A 23,023-nucleotide genomic window follows, 5' to 3' on the forward strand; every position below is an offset into this window, starting at 1 on the left:
GAACGAGCAGTTTGAAAGGATAATGAACGAACTCGAAAATTCCTCAGGAGACAAAATTGACCCAATGGATTAACCTGTCCCCTCGGGAACGAGGAACTCCATCGAGGAGATAGCGGTAGAACGAGGATTATACCCCTCAGAGTTCGAGGACCCGACGGCAGGTGCTCCCGATATAATTATCGAGAGCGCGTACTGTCGGCTGACCTGACCGCAACAGGAGGGAGAGCTGGACGAGGATTACAATCAAAGGGTGTTAATATACACCAGATACTTGGACAGGATGGCCTCAGAGTCTGAAAGGACATTAAGGGCATTCGGAGTACAGCCGCCAGTATCATCGACACCTCGCATGACATAGGGATCACTCCAGTCCAGAACAGCTCCAGTAGCAGCTCCCGAAGGTGACCCTGGAAGTGACGATTCAGACGACTCAAGTCCCTACCCCAGAGATGACAGGAACGACTTCGACCATTTCAGGAGAAATGGTCAAAGGCCTGCAACACCACCCTGGGGACACCGACCTGGAGGACAACAGCTACCGCGATCCAATGGATCGACCCCACCACCACTGCCTCCTCGACCAACATGACCTGCAGGATCTGGATACCCCCATGGACTGCAAGGGCAGCCCACGGCGGGAACGAACACACAACCTGCAGGACCGATGTAAGGTCCTGCAGTAAACTCAATGGCGGCTATGCAATAGCCCAACATCGCTTGGAACGTAACATTCCAATCGGGAGTGACCCAGCCAAACCCGACAGTCACTACTGCAGTGAACCGACCCCCTCAATTCCTGGGAATGAATACAACCACTGCACCAGGTATGCACACAGGCCACGTGACCATTCAACGATTGCATGGCCCAGGAGCGATACCTCCGGATACGTCTCCCGCAATCGAGAGGATCCATACAATGGTGGATGAGATGGTATCAAGAGATCCCATCGACGAACCACCAGCCTACCTCAGAGTCACCAAGATGCCTCCACCGCTGTAATACGATGGAAAGGACGATCTTGATGCATTCGAGGTCTGGCTACAGAAATTGCTGGAATACTTCAAGACTCTCCGCATCACTGGTGACGCCATGGATGCAGATCGTCTGCGAATACTGGGGCAAAGTCTTAAAGACGATGCTGCCAACTGGTTTTTCCTGAATGTGCAGTCACCGAACGGCGAAGTACAACAGTGGTACTTCGAGAATGCAGTGACGCACCTTCACTGATGGTCCCTACACAAGGACTCGGAGTTAATAGCATCTGAGACGTACGACAAGGCAACGTACAGCCTATCACGCAGTGGCGTGAGTGAGCTATACGACAGGCTATTACACCACACAGCAGTGATGTCAGTTATGGGTGATAATAAATTGTGCTAGTTAACAGCATGAGAGGATAAGCAGGCTCCTAAGTTAGCAAAGGATAATCTTTGAATGTCTGAAAATAATCCTAAGGATGATCCAATGAATTATCTGAGTTCAAAAGATATTTTTTAAGTTGTCACCAGCCAGGATTAAACCCTCAACCTTGAGAGAAAGTCACATGATCAACTGACATCAGACACTTTAGCCACTACACCATATCAGCTTACAAACTTACTCTTATGTATAATACATATAGGAGATTTTGCTAAAGAGACTTAGGCAAATTCTGTCTATCATAAGAGAGTAGCTAAGTTAAACACAAGGCAAAGCATGTTTATAATAACATTTTCAGTACATACTTTATAATTCAATCACATTGTGATCTCATCTTTTACAAAAAGACTATAATCATAAATTCTAAGTTTAGAGAATGAACCTTTAACAGTACCTATAAGGTGAACAGTAGCTTACAACATATACAAAGTTAATATATAGGTATTGTAATATAAACAGCAGTATAAACTGTATGAAATGCTACTATAACATGCTTTGCCTTGTTTTTAACTTAGCTACTCTCTTATGTAGACAGAATTTGCCTAAGTCTCTTTAGCAAAATCTTCTATATGTATTATACATAAGAGTAAGTTTGTAAGCTGATATGGTGTAGTGGCTAAAGTGTCTGGTGTCAGTTGATCATGTGACTTTCTCTCAAGGTTGAGGGTTCAATTCTGGCTGGTGACAACTTAAAAAATATCTTTTAAACTCAGATAATCCTTTGGATCATCCTTAGGATTATCTCAAAGATTATCTTAAGATTATCCAAAGAGATAATCCTCCAGTTTGAAGGATTGCTGATAAGATAATTCTGGAAGAGGTCTGCTAAGTAAAGAGTCTGCTAATCTTAAAGGTCTGTTAATTAATAGTATATATTATCTTTCATAAATGATAATGATGTACAAGGACGTCTTCGAAAAGAAAGCAGCAGAACGGTTCCCAAGTTCACGAGCATGGGACCATGCTATCGACCTAAAACCGGAATTTGTACCAAAGGACTGCAAGATTTACCCCTTATCCCCTAAAGAGCAGATGGCACTTGACGAATTCCTAGACGAGAATACACGAAAAGGATACATACGACCATCGATATCGCTGATGGCGTCCCCTTTCTTCTTTGTAGGAAAAAAGAATGGGAGCCTTAGGCCTTGCCAAGATTATCGATACTTAAATGAAGGAACGGTCAAGAATGCTTACCCACTTCCTCTGATCACGGAACTCCTCGACAAACTCAAAGGAGCACGCTATTTCACAAAGATGGACCTTCGATCCGGATATAACAATGTACGAATCAAAGACAGCGATCAGTGGAAAGCGGCATTCAAGACAAATTGAGGATTATACGAACCAATGGTGATGTTTTTCGGACTTTGCAACTCCCCGGCGACGTTTCAGAAAATGATGAACGAAATCTTTAAGGATCTGATCGATGAAGGATGGATGATCATCTACATGGACGACATCCTTATCTTCTCGAATAACATGGAAGAACATCGACAGCATACGCTTCGAGTCCTAGAACGACTCAAGCAAAATGATCTGTTCGTCAAACCGGAGAAATGCACGTTTGACTCCCAAGAAGTAGAATACCTTGGGATGATCATATGTCCGGACCATATTGGAATGGACCCGATCAAGTTGAAAGGAATCTAGGACTGGTCAGAACCAACAACGGTGAAAGCTGTTCGCGCATTCATTGGTTTTGCGAACTTCTACAGGAAGTTCATCGATCATTATTCCGAGATAGTACGACCGCTCACAGACCTCACGATGATGACAAAGAAACCGATATGGGAATGGACCCCCAACTGCCAACAAGTGTTCGATACGCTCAAAGCAAAGTTTGTCTCTGCCCCCGTGCTCCTCATGCCAGATAAGACGAAACCCTTTATCATCGAGTCCGATGCCTCGCTTGTGGCTACCGGAGCGGTGTTAAGACAAACCGACGTCAACGGAGACCTCCACCCATGTGGATATTTGTTGAAATCATTTAACCCAGCCGAACGGAACTACGAGATCTATGACAAAGAACTATTAATGATTGTTTGTGCCCTTGAAGAGTGGCGTCATTACCTTGACGGCTCTCCTCACCCGATAGTAATACGCAGCGATCACAAGAACCTGACCTACTACCGGACAGCCCAGAAGCTGAACAGACGCCAAGCATGATGGAGTCTTTTCTTACCACAATTCGAACTCCAGTTGGTGCACGTTCCAGAAATGCAAATGATACAGTCAGATACCCTATCTCGGTTGCTTGGAAAGGGCGACCGGGACCATGATAACGAAGATCGTATCCTTCTTCCAGAAGCATTGTTCGTACACTCGATATCGATGCAATTATACCAAGATATTCGCGCACATTCAATTAAAGATCAAGTTGTTCACAATGCACTCCAAGCCTTGCAGCACAAAGGACCACCACCAATGAAATCTGCCCTCGATGATTGGAAAATCACCGACGGGCTTGTCCAATACCGAGGATGTGTATATGTACCCCCAGTACAACCTCTCCGACATGATATTATCAAGTTGTACCATGACACACCGGCCATGGGACACCCGGGTTCTTACAAAACCCTTGAACTCGTCCGACGTGATTTCTGGTGGCCAGGACTTTACTCTGCAGTTTGCGCCTATGTGGAAGGATGTGCAGGGTGCCAACAGATAAAGATTAATACGCACCCCACTAAACCTCTTCCAATGCCCATACCAGCAACCCCGAACGCATTACCATTTTCCTGTTCATCAGTCGACTTCATCACAGACCTACCAGTATCACGTGGTTTTGACTCTCTCATGGTCGTAGTAGACCATGACCTTACGAAGGGGGGACCTTACGAAGGGGGTAAGTCTTTGCCCTTGCTTGAAGACGGTCACGGCAGATCAAACGGCAAAACTTTTCCACAAAAAAGTTTATTCCTGATTCGGACTCCCAGACAAACTGATTTCCGATAGAGGAACACAATTCGCATCACACATATTCCAAGAACTATGCAGGATACTAGGAATCAGGTCCTCGATGAGTACAGCCTACCACCCCCAGTCAGATGGAGAAATGGAGCGCGTTAACCAGGAACTAGAAGTGTACCTCTGACTCTACTGCGGTAACAACCCCGAGTCATGGGTAGACCGACTACCGGACCTCAAATTCTGCCATAACACACGCGAACACTCAGTGCGGAAGATGTCGCCATTCCGCATGATGATGGGATACGAACCACGCGGAATCCCGTCGGTACTCCCTAGGACAAATGTACCCTCGGTGGAAACTTAGTTATCTGAACTCCAGAAGATCCGAGATGAAGCCCTAGTCATGCACGAGCTAGCAAGACAGCATATGGTGGAATGGATCAGGAAAGGCTCGCCACACTTCGCAAAGGGTCAGAAGGTCTGGCTCGACACAAAGAACCTAAACATCGGGTACCCGACATGGAAGATGGCTCTGAAATGTGAAGGCCCCTTTGTTATCGAAGAATGCATAGGCCCCGTGGACTACCACCTGACCCTACCACGAGGATGGAGAATCCACTCCGTATTCCACGCCACCTCCACGCCCTAGCCACGTTGGACGACTCTCACGCCCAATATGCTCTTAGAATTATCCACTCACAACAAGCTGCCAAATCGGAAGTCATTTCCATGCAGCACGTGATAGCAGGAGCACGACGATACACAGAAAGGATGGAAGTGTTGGCATTAAGCATGGGAGATAGGATCCAGCGACAAGAGGAGATGCTAGCGCTGATGTTTGCTCAGATGAACACGTACCAATGGCTCGTCGAGCTAGATGCAGATGCCACACAGCCGTTCCTACCTAGCTTCTTGACAGACATGCCACCGGAAACCCCACAAGAAGAAGCATCTCCTATACCCCCGCCTCGACCATCGCATCTTGTCATCGATCCCATAACGGTTCCCACCCCACAACTGTTCAACATATTAGGAAACACCTCAATGTCTTCTCTCCCGACATCGACTCACAACGGCTTCTCTATTGCATGCCCTCTGTGTGCAGAACCCCCTCCAGACTACATACCAGAATGGAACTTCAGTGGAAGTCCTAACCATCATGCTGAAGGGTTAACCCCGATGACAGCAGAGGATGCTACGCAGACCGAGGAAGTTGGGCACTCCGACCAGTCGAGCCAGACTCTCATCGATGTCGACGGAAGTGAACCCCCGTTCCCTCCTGCCTTCTCTGCGGCACTCATCGGGCCCCAAAGGACCATCCCGTCGTATGTCGCATACCAGCGACCACACCCCCAGTGTGTATTCTGTGGACAGTATACTCATCCGAAGTACACCTGCCCATTCTCCATCTGCATAGTCTGCCAAGCAGTCCCTGCATCTCACGACCCAAACGCGTGCCCCATGTTGTTGTCCAACAGAATGTGTTGCTACTACTGTGGAAAGCAAGCACCGGGCCACACGTTAGAAGGTTGCCCCCATGCTGACGACTTTTACGCCAATTACGACGCATGCAGTATATTGTTCTCTCACCCCGACCCTCAGACGGATCCACGATTCTCTGATTTCAATGGGACAGGTTCGATGTACACAGAAGGGTTCCCAATGAACAGCGTAACACCCTCGGAGCAGGAGACACATAGGAAACACCTTTAAGGGCAAAGGCGGCATAGGAAGGGGCTTATGTTACAACAGTACGCAGCGTACCTATCTTTTTTCTTTCTAACTACATTGTACGATTATGCGTTGATTTGAGACTTTAAGTCTCGACGCTTCTCAACTCGATCCGGACTCTATCTAGACCATGACATCATAGTCTAGAACTAGTAGTGACTCATCCCTCACTGTGAGGGTACTCGTTGACTCAGCCATTACTGGCATGTATTACTCAGCATGTACTATTAGTATATAAGACTGAGATCATCGACTGGAGCCCCAGTCTCGATCTGGTTACTTTACCTTCAATACACGGGCTTTCCACTTAGCCTTCGTGTGAAGATACTTCGCGACTCGCCACACTTAGTCTTTCACTTCGTGTGTGCTCAACGATCAACACTTAGTCTTAGTGGTACGCCCCAGCATAACACCATGTCATTCCTCGCGCCGATGATATCATCGACGGGAGATACACGACCTACCTACCGCCCGCAAGGACAAGGATGAGGAGGGGCACACCCAGGACATGCACGGCAGGCCGGTAATGCTGGCCGTAGAACGATGAACCCACGCGACAGACAATGTCATGGGGGTGGTCATCCTACTACAAACTCGGCAGTCTCGGGATCGAGACCACCAGCGAACAACAAGGCGATGAACGCAAACGTCACTTATTATTCTTGCAGTGGCAAGGGCCACTTCTCGACAGACCCGACGTGCCTGAACTACAGTAAACCTCGGCCAGCGTGACTACACGTACAACGTGTAGTTGATGACCGCTCCGAGGATGAGGAACAGACAAATCAAGAACCGGTGGAACCAGAGGCTGCAGTTCAGGAGCTGGCTCCACAGGATGAACCCTAAAACTGACAGAAATGAAGGGCCATACCAGAACGACACAGGATACCAGACATATCCTGAGTCGGACTGGGCTCCAGAGGGATCACAGTACTCATCAGCAGATGAGCGTGAACCCCCATCTGGAGATGATGGCTGGAATGATGAATACGATGTTCATCTGGGATCGATGAGATTCAGCGCCATACATCAACACAAGCCTGGAAAGTGTATGCAAACTGTACACCTCCATGCTAGTGAACCCACAACAGATGCACGATCCTCAAGGAATGCATGGCTGTACGATTCACGTGTACGACGCCTGACCGACCCAGCCATGCAGCCTCAGCGAAACCTGCAGACACAACGAACATTATGTGCAGAGGTCTTGATCAATGGGATCAAGACCTATACACTATTCGATTCCGGGTGCACAACAGACTCCATTTCTCCGGAGATGGCGTACATTTCGAAGGCAGACCGAATCGATCTGGATGACCAAATAGGTCTCCAACTGGGCACCAAGGGAAGCAGGATGCGCATCAATTATGGTGCATGACTCACAATATTCATAGGCCCAGTAAAGGCACAACACTACCTAGACGTCGTCGATATCGATTGATACGACGTCGTACTAGGCACAGTGTTCATGCATAAATATGGCGTGGTTCTCGACTTCGAGAACCGCACCATATTGATCCAACGACAAAGAGTGTCGCACTCATACTACCACGTGCACAACAACGTCGGTACCCTTACTGTTATAACCCCGGACAACCCACAATAGGACCCCGCAATGAGACCAATGGCCGCGAAGCCACCCCAGTCTCATGGTGTGAACCTGGGACAGTCCTAAGAGGGGAGGGGAATGATGGAAATGTCAAGGCAAAAGAAAAACCAACCACGAGAAACAGGAAACAGCCCAAAAAGGACTGTTTCCCTGACATCTCAGAGAAATTCGCACTGACTAGACACTCGATAAACGAACCACAATGAGACCGGTTCAGTCAGCCAAACCCATTAGGTCTAAATGACTTAATGGCATTCGCACTGAACGAACATTGTAAAGACGAAGAAATTCATGCCACACTCATAGAACCCTCAGACGCAATAGCATCCAAGGAGAAACTACAAGAACACCGAAAAGCCTGGATTGAGAAGACGAGGGACATAATGTGTCCCCTGCCCTCAATTCTTCTACCGTTCCGTGAAATCAACCATCAAATACCGCTCATCAATAACGATGAGCAGTATCGACAGCAATTACCGAGATGTGCTGATGCAATGAAGCCATTGCTTCTAACCAAGATCCAATGATACCAGGACGCTGGCTGGTGGGAGTCCAAGCAGGCTCCTCAGGCAGTGCCCATGATATGTATTATGAAGAAGAGTGGAAAATTACGGACGGTTGTCGATGCACGTAAACGCAATGACAACACCATAAAGGACATAACCCCATTCCCAGACCAGGACCAGATACGCATGGACGTATCTCGTGCCAAGTACCGATCGAAGATTGACTTGTCCGATGCATATGAACAAATACGTCCAGCGGCGGAGGACGTCTGGAAAACAGTGTTCTCCACCCCATACGGTACGTTCGTAAGCCACGTCATGCAACAAGGCAATTGTAATGCCCCAGCGACATTCCAAAGCCTCATGACGTTGATATTCCGTGACTGCATCGGATGATACGTCCACGTATACCTCGACGACATATTCGTGTTCTCCGATATAATCGAAGAACATAAGCGTCATCTGGAAATTGTATTCTGTAAGCTGAGGGAGGCAAAGCTCTACCTCAGCGAGACGAAATGTGACCTATACTCATGGAGCATGGATTGCCTAGGTCATCTAATCGATGACTGAGGACTCCACACAGACTCAGACAAGATGAGCCATATTTGCGAATGGCGAATACCTCGATCTTACAAAGAAGTACAACAATTCCTAGGGCTCGTGAACTACTTGGGACACTTCATGCCCGATGTAATGGTGTTCACTTCGCCGTTGTCGGACATGGCTCACAACGACCGAGCATTCGTATGGCGCCCAATGCACACCAAATGCTTCGAAATGATCAAAGCTTTGGCGTGTAAGGCACCCATCCTGAAGCCAATCGATTCACGTCTACCAGAACCCATCTGGGTGATATCTGATGCGTCGTTATACGGCATTGGAGCGATGTACAGACAGGGACCAGACTGGCGAACATGTCGCCCGACTGGTTTCCTGTCGAAGAAATTCACGAGTGCGCAACGTGCTTATAAAACATATGAACACGAGGCACTCACGATACTGGAAGCTCTTCTCAAGTGGGAGGACAAATTACTCTGCCGACCGATAATGATCGCGACCGACCATCAGGCATTGAAGTACTTCGAAGGCGTAACCAATCCAATGAATCGACAGATTCGTTGGAATGAGTACATGTCTCGATTTCAATACAAAATCCAGGATGTAGAAGGCGCGACCAATAAGGTCGCAGACTGTCTATCGAGGTACTACGAGAACGACAATGCGGATGAATTCGCACCCATCCAGGACTATGTGAACGCAGATGTTCATCTAGACCCTGAGTGGGATGACCTACCCTCCAACTGCATTGCTGAGCTGCGTGCCGGAACTATTCAGCGCTCAGCACAGCTGCCCAAGGATGTGCAGGAGTCAAGGGATCAGGAGGCCAGTGAGATGGCCTCCCACCTGCCTCTAGTGACACCAGCTCTAGGTGCAAAGGACGAGGACCCAACGATAGCTGAATCACGTACCAACGGACCTCCACTGAAGGCCCATTTGGAACAGGATACCCCATTCCTGGCCGCAGTCCAAAAGGGCTATGGCGAGGACCCGCTATTCACTAGTAGGCAGCCCCAATATATACAATATCCCCACGAAGAGCCAGCTTTATTGTGCACGCAGTGGTCAGTATTGTATTGTACACAAAGTAACCAGATTGTATACATTGTTGTACACAAAGTAACCAGATTGTGTACATTGTTGCACACATTATAACCAGATTGTGTACATTGTTGTACACATTATAACCAAATTGTGTACATTGTTGTACACATTAGTAACCAAATTGTACATTGCAAATGATATTGTAATTGTAAACAAAGAAGGGCAGATTGTATACAATTGTACAAAATAAGCTGCATCCTGCCAGAATTGAACTCTCGACCTCCTGACATATGCTTACATAAGCACATATGACATGTACATATCCAACTGAGCCATTTGTCCTTATTTGTCCTTCAAACTCAATTCTATATAAGGCTATTGCCTCTACTAAAAAATATTATAGTGTTTTGTAAGAACTACTACATTATACTTATTACTGATGATCTAACCATCTACAAATATGTAGTTCATTTTTATTATAGCTTTATTACAACATTATAACATTTTTAGTAAAGGCAATAGCCTTATATAGAATTGAGTTTGAAGGACAAATAAGGACAAATGGCTCAGTTGGATATGTGCATGTCATATGTGCTTATGTAAGCATATGTCAGGAGGTTGAGAGTTCAATTCTGGCAGGATGCAGTTTATTTTGTACAATTGTATACAATCTGCCCTTCTTTGTTTACAATTACAATATCATTTGCAATGTACAATTTGGTTACTAATGTGTACAACAATGTACACAATTTGGTTATAATGTGTACAACAATGTACACAATCTGGTTACTTTGTGTACAACAATGTATACAATCTGGTTACTTTATGTACAATACAATACTGACCACTGCGTGCACAATAAAGCTGGCTCTTCATGGGGATATTGTATACATTGGGGCTGCCTACTAGTGGCCGTGGAGGGCGACCGAGTGGTACAAATTTGTACCCCGGTACGTCCATGACTCGCAGCGACTCATCGATGCGGCCCACGGTGGCGACGATGATGCATGCACCCGGGCGACCGACCTCATCCGGCAGATGCAGCAAGACGGACACTTGACCGCGTCCCACGGCATGATGAACTTACTCATGTCGTGGCGACGTCATGGCAGCTCTGGAGTGATCCACCCACTGATGGCTCCGCCTCCCCGTAGGATAACCAACCCCACCAGCTCATCAATGTTCGATAAGTGGGTGGCGTGGTACGCACAGAACCCAAGTCAGGTTCACTGGGCCATCAGACACTTGAAAAATAATCACTCGGAGGCCCCCTTACACCAGGACCTGGAGGTGATGTGGCTTGCACGCCACATGGCCCCCATCATCCCACCTGGTATACCCGCAACGGCCCGCAATGTGTTCATCGAGCACACTGCAGAGCTTTTCTCCATCCCCGGACTGTATGTGTGGATCGTACAGGTTGGGCATTACCCCGTGGCCAACAACAACAAGCCAGCCCCGTTTCCCCGCTCGTTCACACAAAATTTGTCCGTCTACAATGTCGCACAATGGTACGCTGCCCGCGGATTCCATCCCATGCGGATTGGATTCCTCGAGAAGTTCCACCGTCGACATCGCAACTACATCCTCGGACAGGTTCTCGAAGATGTGACCCCATTCGAGGGACACTTCCCGGCGGACCTTCGTGATGGACGTGCTCGACCGGTACCCCCGACCCACGAGTTATTGTCGCTCATCGATGAGGATGTGGCATGCAGCTGCCAGACCCCAAACCACCCACACCCAGTGCTGGCAACGCTCCTGCTGGCAGCAGTGAGCTGGGTCCCAACCCTGGAGCGACCCCCGAGGCCGGTGACCCTGACCATGACATGGGTGGCCACTAGCTTATGCTGGTGTGCCTCCCATTGACGTGCCGCTGTGGGCCACGGCTGGGGACGTAATGCATACCCTTCGTGTGCCCGCAACCCGCCTGTGTGTTCTGGCCGTGTCTGTCATCGCCCTCATCCATCGCCTTGCCTCATTGTGCTGTCCCGCCTCGCATTGCCGCCTGCGTCATCCACTCAATGGTGCAGTCAATATCATGGTCCCATGGAACGTGTCCAGTGGGTGAGGGTGTAACATGCCGCTGTTGTATTGCGGGGCACACGTACCAAGCGGTACTTGTGCCCTAATCTTATCTAATCTCATCATATATTATGTAACTGTTGTGTACTATTTGTACATGCTCTGCGTGTATCGAGCGCGCGTCGGTGTGTTGACGTCAGAGACTTAACACACCACGACCTTGATACACGCACAACACTCCAGAATAGAGCTTGGTGCACTGTATCTGAGGTTCGGTGTGATAAAGTCTCGCCCCCCCATTATAAGCAGCCAGCTCAGTCCCAACCCCGGTGACGTGATTGATGTTCTGTCGCAAGCCGGAAAGGTGGAGTACGAGCAGAATCAAGTCCGCGTGGGGTCTGAGATGCAACGAGGGAGAAGAGTCTATTCCAGAGGTATGAGGTGGGTGGCCCGAAAGCGTAGCTAGGAAAATCTCTGTAGTCGCAATGATCGCTGGACAACGCGTCGGACTAAAATCGCACTGCCCTAAGGAGAACGCTAAAACGCAGAAATGCAAGACTGCCCAGAAAACGCACAAAATGCAAGACTGCCCAAAGATGCACTAACTTGATGGGATGGGAATGGGAAACAAGTCTTTTCGCAAGCGTACCTTCCGGGACGGTGGGTTCTCCCCCTCCCCTTTTTCCCTGCCATCATACTTAACTAGTCCTGACCTTTCCTGCCCTCCCGATACTGCCTGCATCTGCTTAACAATCGCTCCGCTGAATCACTGCCCATCACACCATATCTCACAATCCCGTCCCCTCACGCTCCTACTCATTCCGAGGGACCTTCCGTCACCAAACCCGCCCGAGCGCCTAATAAGGACCCATCCGTCTCGGAGGCATCTCCCATCCTAAACTCAATCTCCCATCCATGGATGCCAGCGTGATCCTTCGCAAATACACCCTCGCAGAAGCTCTTCTTCGCATTGAGATCTTTACCGAGCCCTTCGATCCGATCCTGTGGAAAGCATGGGCGGTCCGGATGCACGTCCTGCTGGTGAGGCCCCCACGAGCATATGATCCTTTGCTGTCTGACCCTCACATGTCCCTGAGGTCCTTATGGTCCAAGCCCAGTCTGAAGCAGCCAGCGTGGGGATCATCCTACCCCTTCCGCGCGATATCCCTGTCCTGGCCCAGGTGGAAATACACCTGGCAACAGCTCACACTGTAGAAGGTGGTCGTCGGATGATACCCCGAATTGCGGATCACCTTCCTGCGGTCATTCCTCATGGTTTGACTGCCCGCGTTCTGTATGACGACCCTGCTGTCCGCGAGGACTTTGGTTTAGGCCACCCACCGGATGGTCTCCCTGACACTGGTGCGCGGTCGTCCTGTCCCTATTTTCCTGGAGTCGTGTTCCTCAGCTTTTTATCACCATCAGGAACCTTGCACCTTCGGGTTGAGACATTGCGCAATGCGGCCCGCAAACTGTATGATGTCATGCGTGGAATCACTGGTAGACGCGAGCTGGCGGATGGTACTTTGAGACGGTTGCGGATCACAGTCGAGGAATTGGAAGTAGCATTCGGGCTCGTAGCATGCCCTCCTCCAATAACCAGCTTCCAACTGATGTCAGACTAGGGGTCGGTTTGTGTAGCACCCTGTAGTATCTCCAAAATGTGAGACCGCTTCCCGGATGTGATTCCTACCTCAGCGCGCTCTGCGTCCCTTCACCGGTGTGACCCCCGAGGCTGGTGACCCCGACCATGACATGGGTGGCCACTAGTGTACGCTGGTGTGCCTACTCTTGACATGTTGCTGTGGGCTCTGGCTGGGGATGTGATGTGTACCCTCCATGTGCCTGCAAACTGCCTGTGTGTTCTGATTGTGTCTGTCATCGCCCCGGAATGTCATTTTACCTCATCATGCTATCCTGCCTCGCATCATCGCCTGCGTCATCTATTCAATGACACAGTCGGCGTTATGGTCCTGTGGAACGTGTTCAGTGGGGGTGTAATGCACTGCTGTTGTATTGCGGGGCCCAAGTACCAAGCGGTACTTGTGCCCTAATCTTATCTAATCTCATCACGTATTATGTAACTATTGTGTATTATTTGTATGCGCTCTGCGTGTATCGAGCGCATGTCGGTGTGTTGAAGTCAGAGACTTTACACACCATGACCTTGATACATGCACGACGCTCCAGAATAGAGCTTGGTGCACAGTATCTGAGGTTCGGTGTAATAAGGTCTTGCCCCCCCATTACACACCGCCAGCGAGCAGGGGAGCTCCAGTACCAGCAGAAGAGTTACCTTGAGCCCCAGCAGTCAACATTTCTTCTACTGCACACAAGAGAGATTCACCAGGTCACGCCACCAGCTATTTCACTCCCGGGAGCTTGTCCCAAATTCCCATGCAATGCCACTCTCCCTCTTCCTCACTCAGCCCTTTGAAATGAAAGCGGTCCGACTCCTCGCTGGAAGAAAGACCATTCCCCTTTTCCAAACGGCAGGCTATGTTGCCCGAGTATCGTCAGTTCACTACCACAACTCCCAAAACCAAAATAAGGGTCCCCAGGGTACCCCTCCCTCCCTCCTTCCTTCCAAAAGCGGAAGGTCTTATCTGTTTTTGGTATGTTAAGTGCTCAATAATGATGCACCATAGTGTCTTTCGCAAAAATGTCACTGCCCCTCTCATAGGCATGTACATATTCTCAATAAACATAGTGCACTGGAGATTTGGTCTTTGAGATGAGCTCAATGATGGAATTGTGGCCTGTCAGGCACTGGTTTTGTGGTTGCAGCTCATAGATGAGGCCAGAGGATACCGTGGCCTTTATAGAATATGACATCTAAGTTAGTGGAGCCACAGAAGTATCATTTTGAACATCTGGGGCTATCTACAGCCATAAATATATGCATGTGCACAAACCCAATTAAGGTCCTCAAGGGTACCTCTCTCTCCCTAGGTTGTGGTCTCAGCTTTCTCCGGTGGAGTACTCTTGGCATTCAGATAGCTACAGTGAATGTAACCACACTGGGCCAAAGTTTAATTGTGCTACAAGACAGACATGCACTCTCGCCCGAAGGGTGAGGAGAAATTTTGAAGTTCTGCATGTCATCAACATGTAAAATTTACAGAGCCTGGGTTTTTTTGGTTGCATCACTAGAAGAGTCATCCCTGCAGTTGTGTTCCCATGTCTGACTGTACTGCATGGTTTGAATATAACTTTAGAAAATCATCTTGGATTTTGTGTAAGTTACATGAAACCCGATGTCCATACACCAAGGCACCTGTGTGCAGGAGTTAAGGACATGCTGGGCATCACGCAAAGCTGCAGAGTAAATACTTTCTCACTTGCCCGAATTCATTTGATTTAACTTATTTAATTTCCGGCCGACCCTACCACTATAAGGAGACTGCCAGTGACCGCACTCGAATCCAAATGCATGGACGAAGATCGACTTGTTAGTATACGATTATGCGCCACGCAGCGGGGTCTTACGCGAGGTGATCTGATATTTCTTCTCTTCATCAGCTATGTCTGCCCTTACTCATTCAACAAATCACTGACCGTTCCAGAAAGTAAAGCTGTCGTATGTAACGCAAGCAGCATCTGTAGAACCACGATCTCACACGAACGCGGGCGTCCACGTCCGATGATCGGTCAAGTTTGGAAGTTTGAGCATACTGAATGAATGTCTAAGAAATCTCCGCCAAGTAGTCGGACTTGCGTTCAGTCTGTTCATTCGCGGAGATATCACGCAACTCACTTCAAAGATGGAAATCGGGGGAAGCGATGAGCGCAACCTGCGCCCGATGGTTTACGCCCAGATCCTTGACCGGACATGATCGCAGTCCGCTCTCAGGTGGTTGCTATTGCCGTGCACACGGCGCGCCGTGACTTCACGATGTCAAGCGGCCTCGAGATTCACTGCAGAGCAAGGAACCTGCGCCGCAGCTTCTCGCGACCTGGAAGGTGAGTTTAAACTTCTTTCTCGAGCAGTGGGTATAGAAGTATGCGGCCTAAAATTACTATACCTCTGTTCTTTTCTTCCACCTTGGTCAACCACAACCAGGAGGTTGAAATCATACCTTGTCTGGATCTTGCCTTATGTGTCCAAGCTTGGTCTACGGGTGTCGACTCCGGTGATTTTGCGGGGATACACAGACGAAAAAAAATCGCTGCACGATCATTCTGTATCATTGCTCTGTGCGGTCAGATCGTTCCAGCACGGCCCTCAATGCCACCACAGCGTCTCGACCGAATAATTCTGTGTTGAGATGTCGCAGGACAGGCAGCTGAGAACAAACTCAACGCCTCCCACAATCATCGTCAGAATCGACGCACTCACCTCTTCAGCAAGTAAGTCGGAACCGTACGAGATACCGTCCCTTCCGACTAGTGTAGGTGCTATGGTAATAATGACCATATCTAGGAAAGTTCGCTCTGCAACTGCTGCTGGTCTGTCTGGGCCTGCTGGATGCTTATTGGCAGCTAGAAACGACTTGATCACTGAGGCTCCTCCTTCCACCATGAGCGAGCGGATGCCCAGACCCCGCAGAGTCCTGAGAAGCTCGGGTATTGATATCATTCCTGACAATAGTTCGCCTTTCCAGTGCCATGAGGAACGCAGCTAAAAACACACCATGGTCTGTGCGAACTTCTAAGACGCGTGCGCCCGCCTCCTCCAACGCCTGTCTCCGTGCCAATCGTGTGGCGAATGCATCGCGGTCACCCCCAGAGGGATCAATCGAATTGGAGCAGATCACCCACGGCCTCCTTCCTCTGCCTTCTCTGTAGTTCTTCAATAACTTGCAGTCGGGCGAGAGACGTAGATTCGAGTCGAGAATCATTGGTCTTGGTAGATAATATCGGTATGGATAATGCAAGGGAAGAGGCGGAAGATGCCGTGCTGGAAGAATGAACCTATGGGGGACTGGGCTATACCACGAGAGACTGAAACAGCGTACTGTTCAACTGCGGATCGTCATTCAACGCGGTTCCGATGCCAACCAAGATAGCGTCGTGCATGGTCCTCATCCTGAGCTTTCGAGTGCGAATGAGTTACAATATAGACACGATGGCCTGATGAACGCCAATTTACGCGAGGAAACGCACCAGTGCGTCATGACCATGCTCTCATTTCCGCTGAGCGCAAGCTGTTTCCCACCTGCTCCAGCGATTTTGGCATCCAAAGATTGCGCAAAGGTCAGTGTGACGTATGGTTTCGTTGGATCTGGCGACACCAGGGTGCGTCTGTGCGTTTCGTCGTCGCCGATGTAAACCGAAACGAGGTCGTCCGCATCGGATGACAGCGAAAATGTCTCGAGCAAAAATCCCGGAACAACTGGGATCGTTTCTTGCAGATCGCCCGAGGGAGACATGAGAATATTGTGACGGTCGAGAGAGACCAACTGATAACGAAAGCAGGCGACGACAAGGGATGAGGTTAACCTAACTCACTTGCCATTCTGGGACACGGAAGCCGCTGTCCGATCATCATGTGACGCCATCGAATGCATCCCGAAAATCTCAGGATCCTTCCGTCGTAGTAAGATTACATTACCCCATACCGCCATGACTGGCGAGGTCAAAGCGAAAGAGGACGCCATCCCGCCCGCTGTCGTGGACGACGACGACATTGACGAGGAGGAAGACGGGGTCGCGGAGGTGCACCCGAGCGGCGGTGAGTAATTGCTGCGGATCTCGGGGCAATCGTTGCAACTGCTGATAGCCTCTCTCCCCGCGCCCGTTGCGCTGCATAGGCGACGCGAAGAAGAAAAAGAAGAAGAAAAAGCCCAAGAAAAAGAAGGTCGAGCAGAGCGACCCCCCGCGCATTGGTCTGTCCAAATTCTTCCACGACGGGATCTATCCTGAAGGCGAGTTGCAGGAGTACAAGGACGAGTGCGTTACATACAACGTCTGCTATGCTCTTACATTCTAACGTGTGTATTTCAGCAATGCGTGGCGTACCACCTCCGAGGAAATGCGGTACAACGAGCGCGTGGCAAACGAAGACCCAGAAACGACGTACCAGGACATCCGCCGGGGGGCCGAGGTGCACAGGCAAGTGCGAAGATATGCCCGCAAGATGATCAAACCCGGAATGTCGATGACTGAAATCGCGGAGAACATTGAGAACGGCACAAGAGCGTTGGTAGAGGAGAACGGGCTGGAGTCTGGCGTCGGATTCCCGACGGGTCTCAGTCTGAACAACTGTGCCGCGCATTACTCTCCAAATGCCGGCGATACCATAGGTACGAGGACCCGCGCGAGATCGCCGTAGGTGCCAACTGACATTCGCAATTACAGTGCTACAACAAAGTGATGTCTTGAAGGTCGACTTTGGGGTACATGTGAAAGGCCGCATCCTGGACTCTGCATTCACCCTCACTTTCGAACCCAGCTATGATAAACTCCTGGAGGCTGTCAAAGCCGCAACCGACACTGGGATCCGGGTCTGTCACTCCGGAATTCATCCGGTTTGTGCATTATTTACTCACCATTGGACATATGCGTAGGAAGCAGGCATCGACGTCCGTCTCGGGGAGATTGGGGGTGCTATCCAAGAGACCATGGAGTCATATGAAGTCGAAGTCAACGGGAAGGTGTATCCCGGTTTGTCGCGCGTACTCCTGATTGTTGCTGATGTCTGACCGGCCCATCAGTCAAAGCGATAGAGAATTTGAGTGGGCATTCCATCAATAGGTATCAAATACACGGTGGAAAGTCTGTATTGTTGGTCAAGAACGACGACCAGACTAAAATGGAGGAGGGAGAATATTTTGCCATCGAGACGTTCGGTTCAACGGGACGGGGTCGTGTGGTCGAAAATGTACGGTCTTCCACTGTTTCACTGTACGTGATGGTTTACTCACGGGAGGGCGCAGGGCGACGTTTCGCATTATGCACGGGTCGTGGATGCTCCACACGTACCATTGAGGTGTGCATGTGTTACCCCACGGGAGCAATTAATGACGCTCATGGCGCTTCTTCCAGACTGACGTCGGCGAAGACACTGCTCAAGTCGATAAACAAGAACTTTGGCACGCTTCCGTTCTGTCGACGGTACCTTGACCGGTTAGGGGAGACGAAGTACCTGCTTGCGGTCAGTTGTCAAGTCCGTCATTCCTTGTCATGGTCTGACTTGTGCGATGCAGTTGAATCATCTGGTCAGCCAAGGGATTGTTCAGGACTACCCTCCACTGTGTGACCAGCGGGGAGCAATGACGGCCCAATTTGTGAGTCGCCGCCGGTGTCGGAAGTATAGCTGGCTGATGGCAGGTGTAGGAGCACACGATTTTACTGCGTCCGACGAGGAAGGAGGTGGTCAGCAGGGGCGAGGACTATTAGTCAGGACATGTAACTGTCTGTGTATTGCTGCACAGGACGCATAACTCCTTTTTTCCCGAGGAAATAACTTGGAAAAATGCGTGGAAATCAACAAAGTTATACTGCGGGAAAAACATGAGGAAAAAACGTGTAAAAGAACAAAGCATTTCCGCAGTTTTTCCACTGGAAATAAGTTGGTCGCCAAATATGGTAGTTTTGTCCGGGTTTTGGCATGTCCTGGCATGTCCAGTTGCCTGATATGGTAGGCAACTTATTTCCAAGGGAAAAACCGTGAGAATGTGTTGTTCTTTTCTCACTTTTTTCTCGAGGTTTTTCCTCTGAAAATATATTATTGATTTCCATGCTTTTTGCCAGGTTATTTCCAATGGATAAAAGTGGTAATGCTTCCTGTGCTGGCAGCAGTGACACACTGATGGAGTCATGACGAACGTTGATTGAGATGAGCTCTGAGCGCCGTCTCTGATACAATTTTCGCAAATCGGGCCCAAAATGTAGACATTTGCCCTATTTTGCCATAAACAGCTCAGGCCTTCGGCCCATTTTTTCCTCATGTCTGGGTGCTGCACCGGACCCTACCCATATAAGGGAGGTGTGGGCGCTTCTGTGCCGGTGCCGGGCAGCCGAGCCTTGAGGAATGCCCATAGATGACCAGATGAGACCAGGCCTAAGGCTAAAAGTCCGAAAATTCGTCTCGATCTGCCGAGGCCGGGGCCGGTGCTCGGTGGTGTGACACGGGGGAGGGCATGTGATTGGGATTGCCGCGCACATCCTCGGAGAAACTGCGAAGAAGGTGGCAGCAGCTCCTCGCCGGTCGACGTCCAGGGGATGGACGGCTGTTGTGCCCTATCCTGCGTCCATGCATCCTAATAACCTTATCCTACCGCCTGCCATAATGTCCTCTTCCGCCTCCACATCCACCGCCCTTCTCCCTTCCTTCCTCACCATGCCCTGGCCGCTCTCTCTCTTTTCCATAGCCGATTCCGCCTCTGCGGGAGCATCGAAGCACTCCCCAGTGCTGCCGGACGCTAAAACGCCATCCTCATCCTCGCCAATCGATCTTTTGCCCCATTTTGAGAATCCCGGTGTCCCACTTCCGCCTTCCGCCCGTGTCGGGGACCCGAAGCTCAAGCAGCGTGAGAGCCAGCCGTTTACCCCTTGGCAAATATGGAAGTATGGCTCATTTGCCGCCATGAAAGGTATGTCCAACCTCTACTCGGTAGCTCCCGCGGTGTGCCGCTTGAAATCAACGTCAGACGGGAGCGGTTTATGCCGTGAAAATGTAATAGTCTGCGGTGCTCGTGTGCAAGTCTCCGCGAGCTTGCGCTTAGCCTGAGCTCCAGGATGACGCTCCAGCTCTTCGCAACAGGGTTGTAACCCAGTGATGAACTCGAGGGTGGATTTTACTCGTATGGCCTCCTCATTCGGTGCTATGTCCGCGCACACGACCTGGTTTCAGGTCCGGGACTTTGCCGCTCACACATACAGATGTGCACGAATGCTGTCAATGACTGTCAAAACACAGTTATAAACCACCCTCTCTGATGACATCAGTGTCACTCCCCGGTGGAGAACCCAACGGGAGTTATTCTAGGAGCTCCGATAATGACAATGCGCTGAAATTGCTCATTTTCTTTTCATTGCTCGTGCTCTCTACTATCCAGAATCACATGTTTGCGCATGACTGACGTTTTCTCCAGCCACAGGGATAGTCGCCGATGTCCTCTCGCACAATATCTGGGGACCAAGGAAGCCGTCTTGGGGTATCGAAATGACCCTTCTCTGCAGCATGATGCGAGACGTTGCTCGGCATTCACATCTGGCCGACGTCGTGAGTCTTCCCACGTCTCTGCATTCGTTCTACTTACAAAAGTTGATTTTACAGTTCACCATTCGAATGCTCATGAATATCGGAGGGTATGTGCCCGTCCCGTCGGACGCCCTTGTCACCCCGGTGACCTTCAGGGTGCGCAAACGTCGACTGCGCGGTATCCTCAAAGAGTTCGATGCCGTAGAAGACGGCACTCGCGAACTTTCTGGGGAGTGGGTCGTCGGCAAGCGGACGTGGCACAGACAGCAACAAGCGTGGAGGGCTGAGCATGCAAGCCCCACGATCGAGAAGCCGTCGGATTTTCACGAGCATCAAAAGGAGAGAGTGGTGCTGTATTTGCACGGCGGTAAGAAGTTTCATCGCTTGATGTCCACGGTGTGCTCATGCTCCAAACGCAGGAGCGTATTACATGTTGAGTTCTGCGACGCACAGGCTGATCACGATTCCCCTGGCGAAACATCTCGACGCGCGTCTCTTTGGTGAGCTCATACGACTTGGAATTCGGCATTGACCTTAATCTACGTCATTTTCAGCGCTCGATTATAGGCTCGCGCCAGAGACCCGTTTTCCAGGACCTTTACACGATGCGGTCTCGGCCTACTTCAGGTTTATGGACGATCTACGGATCCCTCCAGAAAATATAATCATCGCAGGTGACAGCGCAGGCGGTGGTCTGGCGTTGGCGATGTTAATGTACCTGCGCGACAACGACTACCCTCTGCCATCCAGTGCGATCTTGTTCTCACCTTGGGTCGGTGCGTCTGGTGGTATATTTTTCTCTCCGCAAATGTCTACTAACTGAGCACACAGATCTGACGTTGAGCTGCGATTCGTGGGACAGCAATGCGCCATTCGACTATGTGCCTATGCCGCAGCCTGGGGACCACATGAACCCCATCGCGTGCTATCTCGGAGAGCATATGGAGAAGTACCTTACGCATCCGTATGCGAGCCCGTTGTTTGGGGAGTTCAGAGGCCTGCCACCGATGCTCATCCAAGCCGGCGACGCGGAGGTCTTGCGGGACGAAATCACGTTGTTAGCCCACAAGGCGAGTCTTGCTGGGGTTGAGATTCGACACGAGCTGTACGAAGATGCTGTGGGTTCTCTGAGTCTCAGCACAGTTGGTATGTCCGATTTCTGATTTTCATCCGTTTCACTAGGTGCATGTTTTCCAAACGCTCCCGTTTCTGGACGCCTCGCGGCGCGCATTCTCGTCCTGTCGGGATTTCATTCGGAGCTTCCTTCCTCGATGGCAGACACGCTCTCCGCAAGACCTGGAGGGCTCCGCCGAATTCGGACTGGCGCGGGAGATCGACAACGACGAGACGCGCGTGGTCCGAGGCGACGGCACGGAAACTGGCACCGGTTTGGACAGCTCCACGGAAGGGCGCGGACTCTCTGAGAAGCGAGCGAAACGCGACCTCACGCCGCCGAGCCGGGAAGAGGATGCGAGCTGGGCGGTGCAGTGGCTCACACCGCCCACGCCACCCACGACGCCGGACAACGATAAAGAAAAGGTGGTTCCGATCAAGACCGAAGGGCAGAAGGCCGCGGTGTACACGCTGCACGAAGCGCGGAGCCCTGCATTGGAGAATGCGTCTCTGCGCCGCCTGCAGTCGACGGTGTCGATGATCGCAGATGCGTCTTTCCGGTCCGCTTCAGACCTCTTGCGGCGGTCGCCCTCGTACCCTGATCTCGGAGATGCACGCGGGTCTCAGCAGAAGCACTCGCCGACGAGCCGGTACCTCGTCTCGTCTATGAGTATATCGTCGGCGAACGCGCCCGCGCCTAAGACATCGATTCGTCGCTCCGAGTTTAGTCACCCGGATATTAGCTCGCTGTGCATGCAGTACGCCAGCTCGGGTCCCGCACACCAGACACTGACATTCAAGCCCGACCCGGCCCCGAAGCGCGGACGCTCTAAGACTGTTTCTTCCTCATCCAGCAAAGACATGTTGTAGTTAGTATACCCTCACACCCGCCCACTCCACCACCGATGTATCTGCTTCCCCAACACGTACCTGTACAACGCTCATAACTTTCG

At 50.3% G+C, this 23,023-nt stretch overlaps 9 protein-coding genes across 9 annotated transcripts; 8 read left to right on the forward strand and 1 right to left on the reverse strand.

Annotated features, from left to right (window-relative positions):
- Nucleotides 1–2,818: 2,818 nt before the first annotated feature.
- On the forward strand, nt 2,819–3,073 carry SCP_0103290 (hypothetical protein; the record flags this gene model as incomplete). The annotated part of the gene is made up of 1 exon (XM_027752566.1): nt 2,819–3,073. The coding sequence occupies one exon, from the start codon at nt 2,819–2,821 to the stop codon at nt 3,071–3,073; it is 255 nt and encodes an 84-aa protein (XP_027608367.1).
- Nucleotides 3,074–3,190: 117 nt separating this feature from the next.
- On the forward strand, nt 3,191–3,589 carry SCP_0103300 (hypothetical protein; the record flags this gene model as incomplete). Its single annotated transcript, XM_027752567.1, has 1 exon — nt 3,191–3,589. The coding sequence occupies one exon, from the start codon at nt 3,191–3,193 to the stop codon at nt 3,587–3,589; it is 399 nt and encodes a 132-aa protein (XP_027608368.1).
- A 1,147-nt stretch (nt 3,590–4,736) lies between these two features.
- On the forward strand, nt 4,737–4,982 carry SCP_0103310 (hypothetical protein; the record flags this gene model as incomplete). The annotated part of the gene is made up of 1 exon (XM_027752568.1): nt 4,737–4,982. The coding sequence occupies one exon, from the start codon at nt 4,737–4,739 to the stop codon at nt 4,980–4,982; it is 246 nt and encodes an 81-aa protein (XP_027608369.1).
- Nucleotides 4,983–5,125: 143 nt separating this feature from the next.
- On the forward strand, nt 5,126–6,046 carry SCP_0103320 (hypothetical protein; the record flags this gene model as incomplete). The annotated part of the gene is made up of 1 exon (XM_027752569.1): nt 5,126–6,046. The coding sequence occupies one exon, from the start codon at nt 5,126–5,128 to the stop codon at nt 6,044–6,046; it is 921 nt and encodes a 306-aa protein (XP_027608370.1).
- A 2,319-nt stretch (nt 6,047–8,365) lies between these two features.
- Nucleotides 8,366–11,628, forward strand: SCP_0103330 (hypothetical protein; the record flags this gene model as incomplete). The annotated part of the gene is made up of 4 exons (XM_027752570.1): nt 8,366–8,477; nt 8,766–9,804; nt 10,939–11,449; nt 11,503–11,628. 4 exons carry the CDS (start codon nt 8,366–8,368, stop codon nt 11,626–11,628), a joined length of 1,788 nt encoding a protein of 595 aa, XP_027608371.1.
- Nucleotides 11,629–12,724: 1,096 nt separating this feature from the next.
- Nucleotides 12,725–13,434, forward strand: SCP_0103340 (hypothetical protein; the record flags this gene model as incomplete). The annotated part of the gene is made up of 3 exons (XM_027752571.1): nt 12,725–12,850; nt 12,907–13,171; nt 13,235–13,434. The coding sequence occupies 3 exons, from the start codon at nt 12,725–12,727 to the stop codon at nt 13,432–13,434; spliced, it is 591 nt and encodes a 196-aa protein (XP_027608372.1).
- A 2,562-nt stretch (nt 13,435–15,996) lies between these two features.
- On the reverse strand, nt 15,997–17,181 carry SCP_0103350 (2,5-diamino-6-ribosylamino-4(3H)-pyrimidinone 5'-phosphate reductase; the record flags this gene model as incomplete). The annotated part of the gene is made up of 5 exons (XM_027752572.1): nt 15,997–16,095; nt 16,149–16,390; nt 16,443–16,709; nt 16,768–16,838; nt 16,916–17,181. 5 exons carry the CDS (start codon nt 17,179–17,181, stop codon nt 15,997–15,999), a joined length of 945 nt encoding a protein of 314 aa, XP_027608373.1.
- A 193-nt stretch (nt 17,182–17,374) lies between these two features.
- SCP_0103360 (Methionine aminopeptidase 2) lies at nt 17,375–19,150 on the forward strand (the record flags this gene model as incomplete). The annotated part of the gene is made up of 10 exons (XM_027752573.1): nt 17,375–17,483; nt 17,563–17,701; nt 17,756–18,054; nt 18,110–18,255; nt 18,319–18,415; nt 18,466–18,632; nt 18,688–18,740; nt 18,797–18,905; nt 18,958–19,038; nt 19,088–19,150. 10 exons carry the CDS (start codon nt 17,375–17,377, stop codon nt 19,148–19,150), a joined length of 1,263 nt encoding a protein of 420 aa, XP_027608374.1.
- Nucleotides 19,151–20,042: 892 nt separating this feature from the next.
- SCP_0103370 (Monoterpene epsilon-lactone hydrolase) lies at nt 20,043–22,940 on the forward strand (the record flags this gene model as incomplete). Its single annotated transcript, XM_027752574.1, has 7 exons — nt 20,043–20,346; nt 20,848–20,978; nt 21,033–21,324; nt 21,377–21,457; nt 21,512–21,733; nt 21,789–22,075; nt 22,140–22,940. 7 exons carry the CDS (start codon nt 20,043–20,045, stop codon nt 22,938–22,940), a joined length of 2,118 nt encoding a protein of 705 aa, XP_027608375.1.
- Nucleotides 22,941–23,023: the final 83 nt, after the last annotated feature.

This window comes from Sparassis crispa (genome assembly GCF_003851025.1).
Source record: "Sparassis crispa DNA, contig_000000F, whole genome shotgun sequence".
In the NCBI taxonomy this organism is placed as follows: domain Eukaryota; kingdom Fungi; phylum Basidiomycota; class Agaricomycetes; order Polyporales; family Sparassidaceae; genus Sparassis; species Sparassis crispa.